The 19,737-nt window shown below is 44.1% G+C and overlaps 1 protein-coding gene across 1 annotated transcript in view; it reads right to left on the minus strand.

The window, feature by feature from the left end:
- grk3 (G protein-coupled receptor kinase 3) overlaps positions 1–19,737 on the minus strand; it is a gene marked incomplete at its 3' end in the record, with an annotated part of 147,197 nt that overhangs the window by 86,835 nt on the left and 40,625 nt on the right. Inside the window, exons 3-7 of the mRNA XM_079525320.1 lie at positions 7,540–7,613; positions 5,204–5,305; positions 4,543–4,617; positions 3,725–3,786; positions 2,187–2,238 (exon numbers count right to left, since the gene is read on the minus strand). Coding sequence (XP_079381446.1) covers positions 2,187–2,238; positions 3,725–3,786; positions 4,543–4,617; positions 5,204–5,305; positions 7,540–7,613 — 365 coding nt within the window. The remainder of the gene's footprint in view (positions 1–2,186; positions 2,239–3,724; positions 3,787–4,542; positions 4,618–5,203; positions 5,306–7,539; positions 7,614–19,737) is intronic.

Consider the following 19,737-nt stretch of genomic DNA (forward strand, 5'->3'; position numbering starts at 1 on the left):
CTCGTAGCGCGCCACCGAGTGGCGCGCTACGAGCTTGTAGGTCTGCTATTTTTAAATAGCTAAATTATAACAATGCTTAAAACACCAAAAGGGGTTCCCGCCCAAAATGGTTTAAGGTTATTGTAGCAGTCAATTTATATTGGGGGTCGGGAGGGGGCGGGGCGGGGGTCCCGAGACGTTGCCAAAGCATTTTCGGGGGTCCCCGGCCAAAAACGTTGAGAACCCCTGACTTAGATAGTGCTTCTGTTTTCTGAAAAGCCCTATGTTTCTATGTCAGTGGTGCTCAAACTATTTCATGTCAAGGACCCCAAAAATTGTATTTGGCCTCCAGCCCCCATCTCAAAATATGTTGTTCCAGGGACCACCCAGAAGCAAAGATTTGAGTTAAAGATACTGTATATTACAAATTTGCAGCCACATTTTCACGATTTTTCAAAAATAGCAGACCTACAAGCTCGAGCTTGTAGATCTGCTATTTTTCAATAGCTAAAGTATAGTATATATATAGTATAGTATAGACTATTATTTTGTAAGGCTGCAACGATTAATCGCAATCGAATCAATAATTCAATTAGTTGCCAAACAAATGTAGAAATCGTAATTGAATCGAGATTTTTTTTGCATTTCATGTCATACTGTTCACCTTTTAGACTTTTGACAAATGTGTCGCTATCCTTTAATCAGATGACTGTGTAACACAGTGCAGAAAGATAGCGGATGTTGATGTTCCGTTTAACCGGAAGTGACATCGCCAGATTGGCTCTATTCAGTCATTAATTCAGGCATAATGGTGAAGTTACCGCCACCATCAGGACTGAGTGAAAATTAGATATACTGTAGATTTTTCTATTGGCATTAAAATGATGAATTTAAAATATGAATAGTGCAGGTAGAAGGCACAATCCACTGTTAATTAGTGTGGCCATAAGGGGGTTAACCCATTTTAGGCGGGAACCCCTTTTGGTGTTAGCATTATGTTATGCTTTAGTTATTGAAAAATAGCAGATCTACAAGCTCATAGCGCGCCACCGAGTGGCGCGCTACGAGCTTGTAGATCTGCTATTTTTGAAAAATCGAACGACTGACATTTTTAGAATCTGATCTCAGGTCAAAATGGGTTAAGAGCGTCTGCTGAAGGCCTAAGTTGTGCTACTACTCACATGGATGTTAGGGTTAAGAGCGTCTGCTGAAGGCCTAAGTTATAATTAGGTTAGTTATAATTAGGTTAGTTATAATTAGGGTTAAGATCGTCTGCTGAAGGCCTAAGTTATAATTAGGTTAGTTATAATTAGGGTTAAGAGCGTCTGCTGAAGGCTTAAGTTGTGCTACTACTCACATGGATGTTAGGGTTAAGATCGTCTGCTGAAGGCCTAAGTTGTGCAACTACTCACATGGATGTTAGGGTTAAGATCGTCTGCTGAAGGCCTAAGTTATAATTAGGTTAGTTATAATTAGGTTAGTTATAATTAGGGTAAAGAGCGTCTGCTGAAGGCCTAAGTTATAATTAGGTTAGTTATAATTAGGTTAGTTATAATTAGGGTAAAGAGCGTCTGCTGAAGGCCTAAGTTATAATTAGGTTAGTTATAATTAGGGTTAAGATCGTCTGCTGAAGGCCTAAGTTATAATTAGGTTAGTTATAATTAGGGTTAAGATCGTCTGCTGAAGGCCTAAGTTATAATTAGGTTAGTTATAATTAGGTTAGTTATAATTAGGGTTAAGATCGTCTGCTGAAGGCCTAAGTTATAATTAGGTTAGTTATAATTAGGGTTAAGAGCGTCTGCTGAAGGCCTAAGTTGTGCAACTACTCACATGGATGTTAGGGTTAAGAGCGTCTGCTGAAGGCCTAAGTTGTGCAACTACTCACATGGATGTTAGGGTTAAGAGCGTCTGCTGAAGGCCTAAGTTGTGCAACTACTCACATGGATGTTAGGGTTAAGAGCGTCTGCTGAAGGCCTAAGTTGTGCAACTACTCACATGGATGTTAGGGTTAAGAGCGTCTGCTGAAGGCCTAAGTTGTGCAACTACTCACATGGATGTTAGGGTTAAGAGCGTCTGCTGAAGGCCTAAGTTGTGCAACTACTCACATGGATGTTAGGGTTAAGAGCGTCTGCTGAAGGCCTAAGTTGTGCAACTACTCACATGGATGTTAGGGTTAAGAGCGTCTGCTGAAGGCCTAAGTTACTCACATGGATGTTCAGCTCCACGTTCTTCCACTGGCAAAAACGAGTAAATTTGTCACTGAGGGGAGAAAGAGAAAACAAGGACAAATTAATATGTTTGTTGCTAATAATAATGTGAACTCACAAACCCAGTACGGATCTTTGTTTTTGTTTTGCATTAGGAAGAAAACCCGGACTGGATTCACAGATCTGGATCTTCAAACGACAGGAATTTTGACATAATAAAGAAATAACTGAATAAAAAGCCTGGACTGAGTGGTGTGATGTTACGTACTGTATTGATCATCTTTACGTTGGTCTATGTGCTACAGAGTGTACTGTGAGAGTCACTCTGCTCTCACAGTACAATGTACGTCAATGAGAGAGACTAGTCTTGGATTGTTTTCACAGTACAATGTACGTCAATGAGAGAGACTAGTCTTGGATTGTTTTCACAGTACAATGTACGTCAATGAGAGAGACTAGTCTTGGATTGTTTTCACAGTACAATGTACGTCAATGAGAGAGACTAGTCTTGGATTGTTTTCACAGTACAATGTACGTCAATGAGAGAGACTAGTCTTGGATTGTTTTCACAGTACAATGTACGTCAATGAGAGAGACTAGTCTTGGATTGTTTTCACAGTACAATGTACGTCAATGAGAGAGACTAGTCTTGGATTGTTTTCACAGTACAATGTACGTCAATGAGAGAGACTAGTCTTGGATTGTTTTCACAGTACAATGTACGTCAATGAGAGAGACTAGTCTTGGATTGTTTTCACAGTACAATGTACGTCAATGAGAGAGACTAGTCTTGGATTGTTTTCACAGTACAATGTACGTCAATGAGAGAGACTAGTCTTGGATTGTTTTCACAGTACAATGTACGTCAATGAGGAGACTAGTTTTGGATTATTCATTTCCAAATCAATAGAGCGCCGAAGTCCTGACGCCACTCACTCATCCCCTGGTTCACGGAAGTAATTTCTCTACGGAAAATAACATGGGCTCGTCTTAAAATCGTCTCATGTAAGAATTCTGGTCCAAAAATAAACAAGTTGTCTCGGCGAAATTGTCAGGGAGGTGTCTCTGTATCGTTTACGACCGGTCAGTCAGTCATATTTGATACAGTCTGTTTCTAGCGAAAATGTTACTAATTCAGCAGCAGTAACAACAGCGTTTTCTCTCAGTCAGTTGATTCTTCATATCCATATGAGTGAAACGGCCGGGATGACATGTTTATTTTTCAAACAGTTCAATTACAATGCAAATAAAAGGTACATGAACCCGTGGATTTGGCGCCCTCTAGCGATCGATATTGACGTCAGACTTCGGTGCTCGATAGAGCGTGCATAAGAGCAAAGATATCTTAACCATATTTGGAGTTCCCTCACCGACGAGGTAACTAAACAACCCAAACCTCTACCAAAGTGTCCTTGTGCTAAATTAAGACATTGTGCTCGATTACAACATTAATTAATGAAGACATTGTGCTTGATTACAACATTAATTAATGAAGACATTGTGCTTAATTAAGTCTAAGTGCCCCTCCCCCCTCTCACCTCTCTATGAACTTGTGGAAGATCTTTCCTCGCAGGCTGTCACAGATCTCCACAATGTATGGCTGTAGAGGACACACACACACACACACACACACACACACACACACACACACACACACACACACACACACACACACACACACACACACACACACACACACACACACACACACACACACACACACACACACACACACACACACACACACACACAACAGCAACACATGAAGCTTGTAGATCAGATTTTTTTTTTTTTTTCTCGAGATGTTGAGGTTATTCCCTCATTTGTCGTGGAGATACAACATAATACATTTTCAAAGCAATAGACAAAAAACAAAACAGATTAAAAAGAACAGCAGCATTTCTTCATCCGTGATATAATACATGTTTAACACATTTTGACCTGAGATCAGATTCTAAAAATGTCTTCTACATCCTGACAGTTTTCTGAAAAAGCTATGTTTCTATGTCAGTCGTTCTTCGATTTTTCAAAAATAGCAGACCTACAAGCTCGTAGCGCGCCACTCGGTGCCGCGCTATGAGCTTGTAGATCTGCTATTTTTTCAATAGCTAAAGTATAACATCATGCTTTAAAACACCAAAAAAGGGGTTCCCGCCCAGAATGGGTTAAAAGCAGACACTTGAGGGTCTGCAATCAACCAACCAAATAATGGTTGCGGGGGGGCATTCATTTTGAAGTGGTTTCTTCTTGAAGTGCCTCACACAAGTGAAAATAAGCCGATCTGCAAGCTCACAGTGTGATACAGCGTGCCACGCTGTGAGCTTGTAGATCTTCAGTATTATAGGACGGGGCTTACCTGGAAGAGAGTCGGAGGCACCAGTTTCTTTGCCAGGTGGGTCTGAACGTGGTCTACGGCCTTTTTGGAGAACGGCTGAAAAGACACGATGGAGACAAAAATAATGGTCAAGAGCTTTACAGGTCATTCAGTCAGTGTTCACTTTGACGGGACATTTTGATGTAGTCATCTGAAACGTTTTAGGGGCGGCGGTGGCTCAGGGGTAGAGTGGCTGGATGGTAACCGCAAGGTTCGCAACAGTGGTTCGTGTCCGCAACAGTGTTGATTTCATCGACTAAAACTCCACTGACGAAAACTAAATGGAAACTAAATGAAAACTAAGATATGATGACTAAAACTGAGACTAAATATATTGACAATTTCGTCAACAAATAAAAACTAGACTAAAATGTTAGGAAGGGGACTAGTGGACAAGAGATCCAGTATAAGTCATTTTACACTTGGTTGCATGATGAAAATAGCTGATCTACAAGCTCACAACGCGTCGCAGTGCGACGTGTTGTGAGCTGAGAGGGCCGAGGGCTGAGAGGGCCGAAGACCCTCCACTACGCGTCGTGTCTCACTACGCCTCTCCGCCATTATAAAATACCCGGTAACCTGAGTAACCTCTTGTGGTTTGATTGCTTCAGTATATACTGTGTGTAGATCTATATATCCTCACGTGCGAACAGGACAGCAGCTCCTTCATGATGTATCCGTCGTAGATCTGTCGGCTTCGGCAGAGCCGCTCCTCCTCCGAGTCCAGCTTCTCGTAGTCTTTGATCTGGAACAGATTAACACGTTTAGACCGTTCGCTCTGAAAGAATATACATTCAAAGATCTGTGCCGCGATTTGTGTCACGATTTTTCAAAAATAGCAGACCTACAAGCTCGTAGCGCGCCACTCGGTGGCGCGCTATGAGCTTGTAGATCTGCTATTTTTCAATAGCTAAATATAACATAATGCTTAGTTAAAACACCAAAAGGGGTCCCCGCCCAAAATGGGTTAACACATTTAGACCCGAGATCAGATTCTAAAAATGTCTTCTACATCCTGACAGTTTTCTGAAAAACCCCATGTTTCTATGTCAGTCGTTCTCAAACATTTTCATGTCGAGGACCCCCAAAAATATATGAAATTGGGCGCCGACCCCATCTGAAAATATGTTGTTCCAGGGACCCCCCAGAAGCAAAGATGTGAAACCTTCGCTATGAAAGAATATATATTCAAAGATTTGCACCCACATTTTCACGATTTTTCAAAATATAGCAAGCTTGTAGATCTGCTATTTTTCAATAGCTAAAAGTATAACATAATGCTTAAAAAAACACCAAAAAGGGGGTTCCCGCCCAGAATGGGTTAAACAGCCCAAACCCGTTAATCTCAATCTATCACACCCAGGTCAGATTAGCAGTAGCAACAACAGCTAACTGTTTAAAGTGGAACTATCATCACACTCAGGTCAGATTAGCAGTAGCAACAACAGCTAACGGTTTAATCTGTAACTATCATCACACTCAGGGCAGATTAGCAGTAGCAACAACAGCTAACGGTTTAATCTGTAACTATCATCACACTCAGGGCAGATTAGCAGTAGCAACAACAGCTAACTGTTTAATCTGGAACTATCATCACACTCAGGGCAGATTAGCAGTAGCAACAACAGCTAACGGTTTAATCTGTAACTATCATCACACTCAGGGCAGATTAGCAGTAGCAACAACAGCTAACGGTTTAATCTGTAACTATCATCACACTCAGGGCAGATTAGCAGTAGCAACAACAGCTAACGGTTTAATCTGGAACTATCATCACACTCAGGGCAGATTAGCAGTAGCAACAACAGCTAACGGTTTAATCTGTAACTATCATCACACTCAGGGCAGATTAGCAGTAGCAACAACAGCTAACGGTTTAATCTGTAACTATCATCACACTCAGGGCAGATTAGCAGTAGCAACAACAGCTAACGGTTTAATCTGTAACTATCATCACACTCAGGGCAGATTAGCAGTAGCAACAACAGCTAACTGTTTAATCTGGAACTATCATCACACTCAGGGCAGATTAGCAGTAGCAACAACAGCTAACGGTTTAATCTGTAACTATCATCACACTCAGGGCAGATTAGCAGTAGCAACAACAGCTAACTGTTTAATCTGGAACTATCATCACACTCAGGGCAGATTAGCAGTAGCAACAACAGCTAACGGTTTAATCTGTAACTATCATCACACTCAGGGCAGATTAGCAGTAGCAACAACAGCTAACGGTTTAATCTGGAACTATCATCACACTCAGGGCAGATTAGCAGTAGCAACAACAGCTAACGGTTTAATCTGGAACTATCATCACACTCAGGGCAGATTAGCAGTAGCAACAACAGCTAACTGTTTAATCTGTAACTATCATCACACTCAGGGCAGATTAGCAGTAGCAACAACAGCTAACGGTTTAATCTGTAACTATCATCACACTCAGGGCAGATTAGCAGTAGCAACAACAGCTAACGGTTTAATCTGTAACTATCATCACACTCAGGGCAGATTAGCAGTAGCAACAACAGCTAACGGTTTAATCTGTAACTATCATCACACTCAGGGCAGATTAGCAGTAGCACGACAACAAAGAGACCAGCAGGACCTCAGTCGCTTCCTGGAGAGTCTTAATCTGAACACAGATAATAGGAATTACGGAACTAATCTCTCTCGTGCATCATCATCGCATGATGCACTCTAATCTCTCCACCACGCGTGCACACACACACACACACACAGTCACACACACAATGTCTATGGCTTGGGAAAGGAGACGAAGGATTTGATTTTGATGCCAGACAGACTTTGATGAATTGAACAAGGTGGACCCTCTTGTAAACAAGTGTAATGCTTTATTGGGTCGTCCACTCACAGTTAACAGTCTTTGTATTGAGTTGTGTTTGAAATTTACCGTAATTCTGCAAACTGTTAATACATATTTCAGACAGACCAGACCAGACCAGACAGACAGGCAGGTACCTCTTCATAGAACTTGAGTTGGGGAACAGCTTCATCGATCTCGTTGAGACAGAAGTCCTTGAAGAGTAAGAAGCCTGTTGGAACAGAACAGACGACCGCACGATGGTTAGAGCAGTTGGACAGTCATTAAGACATGCGAATCCCTTAACTCCTTCAAAACCGCTCTCAAAGGGCACCTACGGATGGCTGCAATTCGAAACTGACCCTCGTAAAATCTGAATTATCCCCCACCCCCCCCCCCCCTTTTCCCTCACTGTATATGTTTCTTTTCCCTTTTTACCTCCATTATGATGAATTCCTGTTCTGTTCTTTGTCTATATAGAAGTGTCTATTTGTACGTCTCTAAATGTTTTGATGAATTGAACATGGTGGACCCTATTGTAAACAAGTGTAATGCTTAATTGGGTCGTCCACTCACAGTTAACAGCCTTTGTATTGAGTTGTGCTTGAAATGTACTGTAATTCTGCAAACTGTTAATACATATTTCAATCAATCAATCAATATTATCAGCGTCTAGGTCTAATCCACACGCACGACCATGGTGCACCGATGGTGCTTCTCAAACATCTTCATATCGAGAAAATCAAATCAATATGTACAGATCTGATGAGAAATTGTGCAAGTTGCATATTAAATGTGACCAGATTTGACTGAGAGCCTGCCATCGCACAGCAACTCCAGCTTTTCACCACCAGGAGAAAAACTTTTTTTGTTTGTATGAATCCAAAATGAGTTAAAAGCACAGGGAGACTCTTCACATACTAGAGCATGTCTGAAATAAGTGTCAGAGCTGAAATCGACATGTAAATATGAAATAAATGCTTAAACATGTAGCTATAGGTGTAATGTCCACAGAAGTGAACCTTTCAAGCCTGTTTTCACAATTACTCTATAAGCCATATCTTAAACTGGTGGGTCAAACTGAACAAACAATATGTCAATTTGAAGCTATGAATCCCTGCTTTCATATGACATGAAAAAACGAAAATTCAAAAAATCCAATGGCAGTCCCTCAGTCAAATTTAGTCACAAATGGGCGCTTTACGTAGATTGTGCATTACATTCACCCATTCACACACACATTCATACAACGATGCCGGAGGAAACCATGCAAGGCACCAATCTGCACATCAGGAGCAATTAGGGGTCCAGTGTCTTGCTCAAGGACACTTCGACACTAACTCTGGGGGAGCCCGGGGGGTTAGAACTCTACCCCTGAGCCACTCCCAAAGATGTTCAAAATGTTTCAAAAAATATTACAAATTCTTTCCTATTGCTTTCCTCTCTCGATATTTTCTGAAAATAGCAGATCTACATGTTCTCTACAACAGGGGTTCTCAACCCGTGGGTCGTGACCCCTCTGGGGGTCGCCAAATTATTTTGGGGGGTCCCTAAATTATTTTCACAAATTATTTTTTGCAACTGAATGGCTGGAAAATGGAAATGAAGAGTTTTACATACGTATAGTACACATATACACCTTCCCTAATGATTATCTGGTTTCAGTATTTATTTATGTTCTATTGTCTCTATTATTAAGGTTATTGTAGCAGTCAATTTATATTGGGGGTCGGGAGGGGGCGGGGCTGGGGTCCCAAGACACTGCCAAAGCATCTCCGGGGGTCCCTGGCCAAAAAACGTTGAGAACCCCTGCTCTACAAGGACCCCCTGGGGGGAGGTCTCCCCTACTGTAAGACTCAAATCTAATATAAGGCCAATGAGGACAATGGGGAAAATATTGCACAATATTAACCCATTTAGACCTGAGGACGATTCTACAAATGCATTCTGAATTCTGACAGTTTTCTGAACAAACCCATGTTTCTCCGTCAGTGGTTCTCATAGGGTTAAAACCCATGTTTCTCCGTCAGTGGTTCTCAAACTGTTTCATGTCAAGGACCCCCAGAATTATCTGTATTTGGCCACTGAACCCCATCTGAAAATATGTTGTTCCAGGGACCCCACCCCCAGAAGCAAAGATTTGAGTTAAAAAGTTTCGCTCTGAAAGAATATATATTCAATGATTTGAGGCAAATTTTCACGACTTTTCAAAAATAGCAGACCTACAAAGCTCGTATGAGCTTGTAGATCTGCTATTTTTCAACAGCTAAAGTACAACATAATGCTTAAAACACCAAAAGGGGTTTGGACATTAACAGCAACAAGGCGTAAGGGTTGTGTAATGGATCTGCTGTTAGTAAACGAACAAGTTGTTCCTCTTATTCGATTTTGACATATAGAGCACTTCAACAATTACATACAATGCAGGCATTTAGTTGGCGCTCTTATCCAGAATGACTTATATACAATGAGCAAGTTAATCACATCAAATGCAGAGAGACAGTGTAGCGTCTCAGTGAACTATATGATCATAGAATGCAGAGAAACAGTGTAGCGTCTCAGTGAACTATAGGATAATAGAATGCAGAGAGACAGTGTAGCGTCTCAGTAAACTATAGGATAATAGAATGCAGAGAGACAGTGTAGCGTCTCAGTAAACTATAGGATCATAGAATGCAGAGAGACAGTGTAGCGTCTCAGTAAACTATAGGATCATAGAATGCAGAGAGACAGTGTAGCGTCTCAGTAAACTATATGATCATAGAATGCAGAGAAACAGTGTAGCGTCTCAGTAAACTATAGGATAATAGAATGCAGAGAGACAGTGTAGCGTCTCAGTAAACTATAGGATAATAGAATGCAGAGAGACAGTGTAGCGTCTCAGTAAACTATAGGATCATAGAATGCAGAGAGACAGTGTAGCGTCTCAGTAAACTATAGGATAATAGAATGCAGAGACAGTGTAGCGTCTCAGTAAACTATAGGATCATAGAATGCAGTGAGACAGTGTAGCGTCTCAGTAAACTATAGGATCATAGAATGCAGAGAGACAGTGTAGCGTCTCAGTAAACTAGTCTAGGATCATAGAATGCAGTGAGACAGTGTAGTGTCTCAGTAAACTATAGGATCATAGAATGCAGAGAGACAGTGTAGCGTCTCAGTAAACTATAGGATGATAGAATGCAGAGAGACAGTGTAGCGTCTCAGTAAACTATAGGATCATAGAATGCAGAGAGACAGTGTAGCGTCTCAGTAAACTATAGGATCATAGAATGCAGAGAGACAGTGTAGCGTCTCAGTAAACTATAGGATCATAGAATGCAGAGAGACAGTGTAGCGTCTCAGTAAACTATAGGATCATAGAATGCAGAGAGACAGTGTAGCGTCTCAGTAAACTATAGGATCATAGAATGCAGTGAGACAGTGTAGTGTCTCAGTAAACTATAGGATCATAGAATGCAGAGAGACAGTGTAGTGTCTCAGTAAACTATAGGATCATAGAATGCAGAGAGACAGTGTAGTGTCTCAGTAAACTATAGGATCATAGAATGCAGAGAGACAGTGTAGCGTCTCAGTAAACTATAGGATCATAGAATGCAGAGAGACAGTAGCCATGTTTACATGTCACCTTTTTTCTAATCTGATTAATACACACCCGATTGAAGGTTTTGGATCAAGTGTTTACATGCGCCAAGATCAATCCGATCTGGTGTTTACATGTGCCCACTTTTAAATCGGGTTTGCTGTGTTGTAGTGGTACTTTTAGAAGTGGGGGGAGTCGGGGGACGCACCATAAGACATGCGCGCGCATTTGCGTGCATGTGCGCAATGTGTGCAGAGTCAGACACACTATTAAAACATGCAGGCGTTTATAGCTCATTTAGAAACAGGGTTTACAATGCTTAACCATAGCTGGTCCAGTCTAACTACAGGGTTTACAATGCTTAACCATAGCTGGTCCAGTCTAACTTCGAAGAGAGGGGGTTTTAAATGGTCCCCCATTAGCTCGTCGGCAAAACCTTTCACACCTATCGGTCGGAGATGCACTACGGAGTAGAACCGCTGCTCCTTCGCCTGGAAAGGAGTCAGCTGAGTTGGTTCGGGCATCTGGTTAGGATGCCTCTCGGGCGTCTCCCTAGGGAGGTCCTCGAGGCACGTCCCACTGGGAGGAGACCCCCGGGGGGCAGACCAAGGATCACGTCCCACTGGGAGGAGACCCCCGGGGGGCAGACCAAGGATGAGATGGAGGGATTACATCGACTCACTGGCCTTGGAACGTCTCGGGATCCCCTAAGTCACTAATATTGCTCTGGAGAGGGAAGTCTGGACCCGAGTACGGATAAGCGGTTGAAGATGGATGGATGGATGGATGGATGGTAACCCAAGAACGAAGATGATCAGTTAGTGGTTTCCCAACCTTTTTATACCAAAGTACCAGCTCAGAAAAACATTTGTCTCTCCAAGTACCACCATAATAACTGATGTTAAAATACAGTGTAGACCTGCCCTTTATGTTCCATTCCTAAGCCAATAAAAATGCTGCTGCTGCTCTGACAAAGCTCTGTCTAATCACTAATCAGCACAACTGATGATATTTCTAATGTGATTAATCCGTCCTCACTCACATCTTCCATTACAGTAACGGCTAGATGTGCTGCAGTCATGCTGCAGTGTGTCGGCCCTCTGTGGCCCTCTGGAGTGAGTGTGGAACTATAGTGGCCCTCTGGAGTGAGTGTGGAACTATAGTGGCCCTCTGGAGTGAGTATGGAACTATAGTGGGCCCTCTGGAGTGAGTGTGGAACTATAGTGGCCCACTGGAGTGAGTATGGAACTATAGTGGGCCCTCTGGAGTGAGTGTGGAACTATAGTGGCCCTCTGGAGTGAGTATGGAACTATAGTGGGCCCTCTGGAGTGAGTATGGAACTATAGTGGCCCTCTGGAGTGAGTATGGAACTATAGTGGGCCCTCTGGAGTGAGTGTGGAACTATAGTGGCCCTCTGGAGTGAGTATGGAACTATAGTGGCCCTCTGGAGTGAGTATGGAACTATAGTGGGCCCTCTGGAGTGAGTATGGAACTATAGTGGCCCTCTGGAGTGAGTGTGGAACTATAGTGGCCCTCTGGAGTGAGTGTGGAACTATAGTGGCCCTCTGGAGTGAGTGTGGAACTATAGTGGGCCCTCTGGAGTGAGTGTGGAACTATAGTGGGCCCTCTGGAGTGAGTGTGGAACTATAGAGGCCCTCTGGAGTGAGTATGGAACTATAGTGGCCCTCTGGAGTGAGTATGGAACTATAGTGGCCCTCTGCAGTGAGTGTGGAACTATAGTGTCCCTCTGCAGTGAGTGTGGAACTATAGTGGCCCTCTGGAGTGAGTGTGGAACTATAGTGGCCCTCTGGAGTGAGTGTGGAACTATAGTGGCCCTCTGGAGTGAGTGTGGAACTATAGTGGCCCTCTGCAGTGAGTGTGGGACTATAGTGGCCCTCTGGAGTGAGTGTGGAACTATAGTGGCCCTCTGGAGTGAGTGTGGAACTATAGTGGGCCCTCTGGAGTGAGTGTGTAACTATAGTGGCCCTCTGGAGTGAGTGTGGAACTATAGTGGCCCTCTGGAGTGAGTATGGAACTATAGTGGACCTCTGCAGTGAGTATGGAACTATAGTGGCCCTCTGGAGTGAGTATGGAACTATAGTGGGCCCTCTGGAGTGAGTATGGAACTATAGTGGCCCTCTGGAGTGAGTATGGAACTATAGTGGGCCCTCTGGAGTGAGTGTGGAACTATAGTGGCCCTCTGGAGTGAGTATGGAACTATAGTGGCCCTCTGGAGTGAGTATGGAACTATAGTGGGCCCTCTGGAGTGAGTATGGAACTATAGTGGCCCTCTGGAGTGAGTGTGGAACTATAGTGGCCCTCTGGAGTGAGTGTGGAACTATAGTGGCCCTCTGGAGTGAGTGTGGAACTATAGTGGGCCCTCTGGAGTGAGTGTGGAACTATAGTGGGCCCTCTGGAGTGAGTGTGGAACTATAGAGGCCCTCTGGAGTGAGTATGGAACTATAGTGGCCCTCTGGAGTGAGTATGGAACTATAGTGGCCCTCTGCAGTGAGTGTGGAACTATAGTGTCCCTCTGCAGTGAGTGTGGAACTATAGTGGCCCTCTGGAGTGAGTGTGGAACTATAGTGGCCCTCTGGAGTGAGTGTGGAACTATAGTGGCCCTCTGGAGTGAGTGTGGAACTATAGTGGCCCTCTGCAGTGAGTGTGGGACTATAGTGGCCCTCTGGAGTGAGTGTGGAACTATAGTGGCCCTCTGGAGTGAGTGTGGAACTATAGTGGGCCCTCTGGAGTGAGTGTGTAACTATAGTGGCCCTCTGGAGTGAGTGTGGAACTATAGTGGCCCTCTGGAGTGAGTATGGAACTATAGTGGACCTCTGCAGTGAGTATGGAACTATAGTGGGCCCTCTGGAGTGAGTGTGGAACTATAGTGGCCGTCTCCATGGTCAAAGTTGCCCACCCCTGATAGGGTTCAAGTGGTTGAGTATGGTCATGGCACTGACGTGTGCCCTGACCATGTGACCTGTGGCGTTACCCGATTAGCGATTGGGAATTAGTGCCACTGAAATAGAAGAGCTAATGGATCCCATCCTGACCGGATCACCAGCATGATTGCACCCCAGCCTCGACACAACCGGGCGTGGTACAACTAACCATGAACCCCATCCGAAAACATTTTCGTCACCGCTAAACCCCTTATCCCTAAACTTCTTTGCCTTTTTTTACGATTTTGCTAAACATTTTTGAATAGTTCAAATGGCCAGTCTACAAGCTCACAACGTGTCAATGTAGATTGGCTGGTTGAACTATTAAAACTATTAAAACACCAAATGGGGTTCCCGTCCAGAATGGCTTAACGCAAGTAACAAATTAACTTTGTAAACATACCAAAGAAAAGATGACAATGTTTATTTGTATTTCTTTTGTATTACTTATTTCTCCTCCTTCTCTGTAACTTTTAGCCGATCATCAGCATGTGTTTCTGTTACCGTTGCCAAGCGTTTGTATTATTATTATTATTATTGTGGAGGATCATCTGCTATCATCCGTGCTCACGCGTTCCCCCTGAGCGTTATCAGACCAACAGACCCTCACAGAGCATTTCCTCTGCAACTCGGGAGTCATTGCTGCTGCTCCACAAATAATACAGTCACATCCCACTGCAAGGGAAGGAACTATAGTACATGTACACATGTACAATTTAGGGCATTTCATAGACGCCATTAGCTTGTAGATCTGGTATTTTCGGTGAGAGACACCGACCGGACGTCTCGGGTCGTCCGGTCGGTGTCTCGGGACTAAGAGAGGCTAAATGTCATAGAACGGTGGTCCGACCGTGGCTCAAATGCCAAATCAATAATGGGCCTTGCTATGAAAACGGTTGAAAAACCTCTGCATTAGATCACCTAGAATTTATAGCCACACACAAACGTTTCTATTACAATACTTATGAGGAAGGATCAACATTTTAGGATTTCTCGTTAGGCGATTGTTATAAATCTCTATCTTTTTGCCATTGACCATAAGCCCCAAATAAAAATAGCAGATCTACAAGCTCAAAGCATGTCGCAGCTTGTAGATCGGCCATTTTGGGGCACACAACAAAAGTGTGCAAGCGAGAGTAAAATCAGGCATGAGTCTATATTCTCTGATATGTCTAATCTCACACACACACACACACACACACACACACACACACACACACACACACACACACACACACACACACACACACACACACACACACACACACACACACACACACACACACACACACACACACACACACACACACACACACACACACACACACACACTCGATTGATTGATTAGCGACTACTGGCCCTGTGTGTGTGTGGTACAGCATAGACCAGGGGTGCCCACACTTTTTGACTTGAGAGCTACTTTCAAAATGACCAGCTCGGCAAGATCCACCCACCAAATCAATTATTATACCATTGCTGAAAATAGTTTAAATGTACCTGAGGGGGCTTCGGAATAGTAGAGTTGGTGTTACATTCTGTACAGTATAAGACAAATGCACTTGGAATGGGAAATGGGGGAGAAATGTTTTTTTTTTTTTTATCGTTTTTTCTTCTTCAATATAATTAAATTAAATACTCTTTAGGGGCATGTCATGTGATCTACTGGTAGATCGCGATCTACCTTTTGGGCACCCCTGGCATAGATAGATAGATAGAGTTTTTATTAAAGTGTCCTACATCATAGGATGCCCAGCCCGCACGGGCTTACAAGACACTCACAAAATTGTACATATATAATGATACATATACACAAATAGACAGTTACTCATGGATACATCGTTCTCCAACGTAACTGCCATGCCTTCTCTACGAATTTTCCAAAAACAAAAACTTAATTACTGAACAACCAATTTAACACAGTCATTGCGGGAGAAGGATTTCTACGTGGTTCAAATCCCAACGGTCCGATGCGGGAAAGGGATTTCTACGTTTACCGCATGTTTTTATTGATTACTTTCAATCGTCTTTCTACACACCCGGGCACTACAAAAGCAGGTGTTACATAAAGGTGCATATCTCCAGAATGGAAGATGGTAAAATCATTTTTAATTAGAGTGGACAAGTTACGCTTTCTTTTGAGGTCTGCTGTGTGATTCTCACTATAAGAGGACATTTACTGTCGGCTTAGGAAAAGTGTGTTCGTCCAATGCTATCATGTAGCAGCGAGGGCCATGCAGTTCATTAGAATGGTCAGCAAGCTACGTGTTAACATAAAACACTCAGACATCCAAAACAGATCTGGGTTCTTAAATTATGGGTTTCTTAAATGATGATATAGTGGACAATAGAAAACAAAATGAGCAAATTCACTGTGCACGCACGCACGCACGCACGCACGCACGCACGCACGCACGCACGCACGCACGCACGCACGCACGCACGCACGCACGCGTACATAATTCTAAGGACTAATGACTGGTCTAACCCGATGACCAAAAACTGTCTAAACTAAAGTACTGGACCCCGCAACTGAGGGAGTGAGGCTGCAGTTCCAACTGCAGCTACAGGGAGTTTGTTCCACAGTCTGGGAGTCAGAAGGGAGAAGAGTCTGGGATGTGTGTGTAAAGTAATCACATCCTACTATAAAAGCGCCATGTCTCTGCGTGCGTGTGTGTGTAATGCACGTAACTCGAGAACCGTTCGCCCCACCGACTTCACATTCGACACACGCTATCCACACCCCCGCAGGGAGTGCAGTGCCCGTTATAGAGTCGGTCGGACCCACGGTTCTCCAGAACCACCACAAAAGGCTCTGGTCAGGCTGGCTCTGCCAGTGGGCCTAATGAGGCCAACTCCGTCCTTTCACCTGTGCAATTTCCAGCCAATTGAGGCTCAACCAATCAGGCTCTGCCAGTGGGCACAGGCACATACACAGATCTCCATGTGGGACACCAGTTAAAACGGGTGCTATGACAACGGATATCATTAGGTTCCCAAGTTGCATCGTTCCCAAGTAGGCCGGTGGCCGACTGCGACGGGCACGCACAGGTCTAAGTCCTACTAGAAATGCACCACGTCTCTGTCTGCGTGGGTGCGATGTCACGAGATTGTGGGCACCATATATGGGGGCTTTCCCCATGTTTGGGGATTTTGAGTGACTGACGGACAAAAATGTACGATTTCATAGTAAATGCAACCTGTGGTCGCAATTAGAGGTAAAGCAAGAACAAAAAGAAAATTGAAACATTGAAACTATACAAACTATAGGATTAGGATGCTATCTAAATTACATTTGAACCTTTTGCATGCGACTGCATGGTCGTCAGTGGCGTGCACAGATAGACACTAGGGCAGGGTTCCCCAATAGGCGGCCCGCAGGCCATTTGCGGCCCGCGGAGCGCCCCCTTGCGGCCCGCGGAAGAATATAAATGGCATTAAATGGGGGTCAGTAGCCTATGCATGTCAAACTGGGCATCCTTTTCAAATGGGGTCTTGCCCTGAAAATGAATTTTCAGGGCAAGACCTCGACCTCACGCGTGCGGACTCGGCCCCCAGCCCGGTACCCTAGTCAAAATATGGCCCTCGAGGAAAATTAATTGGGGAACTAGAGCAGGGGGTGCTAGAGCACCCCCTGCCCTTTTGGCAATGTGCCCTTTTGAAAAAAACAATATGTTTTATTTTTTTTGTACAGTGTACACTGTACAGTATGTGGACCATGGTGAAATTGATCAATTCTTAATAAAAAGCTTATAATATATTATGTAGGCCCCAGAATCTATAAATCTCACACTATTTAGGCAACCAGCCGGTTCCACGCGCTGCACAAGGTGCCCTTTTTTTTTCCTTGAGCACCTGCCCCTCTAAATGTCTGTGCACGCCACTGATGGTCGTCAAAGGAACGGTCAAGTTCTGAGGGGAGAGTCTGGAGACTGAGGGGTGCATACTTAGTTTAGACTAGTCATTGGTTAGACATGGGTTAAGGTTAGTTTTAGGTGTGCTGCCCCGTGGGAGGTTAGGTTTAGGGTGAGGGTTTGAGGTAGGTTGTAGTTGTAGGACTAATGACTGGTCTAACCCGATGACCAAAAACTGTCTAAACTAAAGTACTGGACCCCGCAACTGAGGGAGTGAGGCTGCAGTTCCAACTGCAGCTACAGGGAGTTTGTTCCACAGTCTGGGAGTCAGAAGGGAGAAGAGTCTGGGATGTGTGTGGACTGTGGAACAAGTCGAGCGACACGCACGCTTCGCACACTACGCACGCACGCTACGCACACAGCCACGCACGCTACGCACACAGCCACGCACGCTACGCACACAGCCACGCACGCTACGCACACAGCCACGCACGCACGCACGCACACTACAATTTTCACCTCCCTTTGTGAACTTTGAGCCGCGTGGAGGCTATACTTCGCTGCATGCCAGTGTTGCAACTAATGGGCCAATCGAGCCGTTTTCCCAACATGCCTTAACCCGTTCTGGGCGGGAACCCCCTTGTGGTGTTTAAAGCGTTATGTTATACTTTATAGCTATTGAAAAAATAGCAGATCTACAAGCTCGTAGCGCGGCACCGAGTGCCGCGCTGCGAGCTTGTAGGCCTGCTATTTTTTTTTAAATCGCGAAAATGTGGCGCAAATCTTTGAATGTATATTCTTTCAGAGTGAACGTTTTTTAACTCATATATTTGCTTCTGGGAGAGTCCCTGGAACTACATATTTTCAGATGGGAGTCGGCGGCCAATTACATATATTTTTGGGGGTCCTTGACATGAAAATGTTTGAGAACCACTGACAGAAGAAACATAGGGGGTTTTTTTTCTTCAGAAAACTTGTCAGCATTTAGAAGGTATTTGTAGAATCGTCCTCAGGTCTAAGTGAGTTAAAGGAGCGCCTCGGTCATTTTTCCAACCCTGTCTTCATCATAATTGCTCCTCAATGGCGCTCATTAAGAAAGACGGCGGCGTTTCTGTCTACTCATAAATCGAGCGAGGTGACTCGCCAAGATTCCCTTGATTCCCTGAACGCTTGAGAAGGCTCAGCTGTTTATCCGCTGGGAGCGGGTGACGACATGGGAGGCTGCTGGGATTAACCCAGTCAGGGCGGGAACCCCTTTTGGTGTTTCAAAGCATTATGTTATACTTTAGCTATTGAAAAATAGCAGACCTACAAGCTCTTAGTGCGGCACTCGGTGAAAAGTCGAACGTTTTTAACTCAAATCTTTGCTTCTGAGAGGTTCCTGGAACAATATATTTTCAGATGGGGGGGGGGGGGGGGGGGGGGGCAGAGGGCATATTACATATAATCATTGGGGTCCTTGACATGAAATATTGAGCACCGCTGATACAGAAACATGAGGTTTTTTCTGAAAATCATCATTTAGAAGACGTCAGGCCTAAATGGATTAATCCCAGTGTGAAAAGGAGGGTGAGGATTTAGCGCCCATGATGTCGTGGTCAGACCCAGCCAATTAAATTGCCAGTTGAGTACATAGTGTAATGCTGCTGTGGTCACGCCAGAGGGCGCAAATCTCCCATAGCGAGTCACCACAAGGTTACGGCAGTTTTGCGTTAGGGCAGACACAAAGATGCAAAGCTACATAATGTATTTGTAGCTGTTGTGTCTTTTACAGCAGCTACAAGCGGCGGATTTGCTTCGTAGATTCACGTCGCCAAATGACTGGCGTTTCACTTTTAAGGTGGTCGCACACTGGACACGTTTTTCGAAAAAAACGACGGAAAAACGCTGCTAAAAAAAATCTGAAAAACGCAGCAGTGTGCCCCTTTACTCTGGGATAGATTAAAAACGCAGCAGTGTGCAGGGACCTTTACTCTGGGA

Source organism: Electrona antarctica, assembly GCF_951216825.1.
Source record: "Electrona antarctica genome assembly, chromosome: 16".
Lineage (NCBI taxonomy): Eukaryota > Metazoa > Chordata > Actinopteri > Myctophiformes > Myctophidae > Electrona > Electrona antarctica.